At 43.9% G+C, this 2,500-nt stretch overlaps 1 protein-coding gene across 1 annotated transcript in view; it reads right to left on the bottom strand.

Moving 5' to 3' along the window:
* Positions 1-780, bottom strand: part of LOC113806148 (uncharacterized) — a 7,398-nt gene extending 6,618 nt beyond the window's left edge. The window contains exon 1 of the mRNA XM_070140663.1: positions 639-780. Coding sequence (XP_069996764.1) covers positions 639-780 — 142 coding nt within the window. The remainder of the gene's footprint in view (positions 1-638) is intronic.
* Positions 781-2,500: the final 1,720 nt, after the last annotated feature.

The following is a 2,500-nucleotide window of genomic DNA, read 5'->3' as shown; positions in this document are numbered from 1 at the left end:
ATATATATATATATATATATATGTATACATATATATATATATATATAAATATATATATATCCACATATATATATATATATATATATATATATATATATATATATATATATATATATATATATATGAGGGACGCTCTTTAAAGTTCTCCCCTGACTCATTTCTGGTTATCTTAGGAGGCTGAAATTTCCCATGCAAAAAGATACTTATCTCTATAGGTCATGTTTTAATTTTCAGTCCTTGACTCGCATCAAATGTTCTATTACGGCGGTGAAGGTGCAGTAAGGTGTGAAAGTGGTACCAGTGGATTATCAAGCAGTGGTCCGGTTTTTATACTTGAATGGCCGCACACGCCAACCCTCGACGAAATGAAGCAACGTACCGAGAGGAAGCCCCGTCATATGACATTGTATAAACATTTGCATTTCCAGTTCAGTTGTCGTCGAACATCTCTGCAAAAGGCTCTTTTCCCATGACGACCCAAGTCTGCCATTGACGAGGACACCATCAAGTAGAAACTGCCAGTTACTTTTCATTACCTAGCTCATGACGTCAAGATTGGTATTGGTTCTGTGAAGAAAATAATTCATGACCTGTATTGCGCAAAGGTTGTCTGCTCGATAGGTTCCCAGGTTACTCACAACTTTCCAGAAGCAGGAACGAGTCTAAGGTTCTTTTAGCCACGTGCCAAGAAAAATAGGACTTTTTGAGACTTGGGGCCATCACTAGGATCCAGAAACCAGAAGGTCCAGTGAAAACAATGGGAGCATTTTGACTCACCATCCCCAAATGGGCACGTGTCGCTTAGTTGTTTGGGACACAGCAAGGAGTAGTGATGATTGATTTCCTGGAAAAAGGTAATACAATTAAAGGAGCTTACTTCGCTTCACTGATACAGAAATTGCACGAGGATATCAAAACCAAGAGGCGTGGAATATTGACCAAAGATGTCCGCCTCCTACGCGACAACGCAGAGATGACAACGGAAAGGATGTCGTCGTCACAGGACAGGGCGTCCTGTGACTACGACATCCTTTCCTCTGCTCCTTATTCCCCTGACCTTGCACCATCTGATGGGCAATCGTGTCTATGATGATGAGGCCATGATATCTGAGGTCACTTCATGACATCAAACGCAACCTGTGGACTGCGAACTTGTAACGTCTGTACAAGCCAAGAAGTTGTGAAATATAAGCATATATGTACGTATGAATTCGATAGGATCCAAATCATTCCTTCGATTATTCTCTCTGCTTTTGCAAGATCGGATGGTGCCTCACAAAGCCAACCCACGATCCTCATAAACCTCTAATAAGCCTTTTTCAAGCATTTATACAAATCCACTTAAGTGAAGACATTATTCCCCTGCTCATTCTCGTGGTGGCAGAACCTCTTGTATTACCTAAGTAGTTGTAGTAACGCTGCCTCTTTCGTTAGGGATATACCTTATCCTTGACAAAAAAAAAAAAAAAAAAAAAAAAAAGTGTCACTGTAAGATCAATTCAAATATAGAGGAGACTATACAGGAAGATCATTAACCTCTGCAGAGCTTTGGTCACATTGAAGTTCAGTTAATTGGAATTGATAGCAGCTGGAAATGGGTATCTGGCTGGAAATGGGTACGTTTAGATTCAGCTAATTAGAGATTAGGAATACTAGGAACAGCTGATGGGTCTGTTTAGAATTTTATGAATGGAGAGGCAAAGGTCAGTTGATCTGAATAGAGTACTGCTAATCGAGTTGATGCAACAGGATAGAGAGAGAGTAAGGTAGAGATAGAAAGGTAGATGTGGGAGGATGGAGGGAGGGAGTGAAGAAGGAATGGTGGGTGGGAGGGAGGTAGAGAGAGAGAGAGAGAGAGAGAGAGAGAGAGAGAGAGAGAGAGAGAGAGAGATTCCCAGCAGACAAGTGGATAGACTATAAGAGAGAGAGAGAGAGAGAGCGGAAAAAACAGACAGAGACAAGAAAAAAAGAGAGAAGTGGGCAGAATGAGAAAGAGATGAAAGCGACAGCCGGACAGAGAGAGAAAAATGTTCCAAGAAAATACGACCATTAGTAACCTTCTTCGTTTTCCACTTTCTTCTGCTCCTCCTCCTCCTCCTCTTCGTCTCCCCTACCCCCATCCTATCCCCACCCTTCCCCCTCTTACCCCTCCATCTCCTACCCCTCCCCCTCCCCCTCCTCCCTTTTTCCCTACCACCTCCCCCTCTCTTCCTTCCTTTCCCCCCCCCCTACCCATTCCTCTCTCCCTCCCCCTATTCTTCTTCCTCGTCGTGCCACCCTTCCTCCTCTTACCCCTCCTCCTCCCCCTCCTCCCCCCAATCCTTCGCCTTCCTTTCTTTCCTTTAATACCCTTTCCCATCCCTTCTACCTTCCCCCCTCACATTCCCCTGCATCCTTCTACCTTCCCTATGCCATGTCCCTCTACCCTCTCCCACCCTCCTTTTTCGTCCCTCCCTAACCTTCTCCCTCCTCTTATCCTCTCACCCCTTCTCCCTTCCTC

This window comes from Penaeus vannamei, chromosome 27, assembly GCF_042767895.1.
Source record: "Penaeus vannamei isolate JL-2024 chromosome 27, ASM4276789v1, whole genome shotgun sequence".
NCBI classification, from domain to species: domain Eukaryota; kingdom Metazoa; phylum Arthropoda; class Malacostraca; order Decapoda; family Penaeidae; genus Penaeus; species Penaeus vannamei.
The sequence above is the reverse complement of the archived record's forward strand: the minus strand, read 5'-3'. Positions and strand labels throughout refer to the sequence as shown.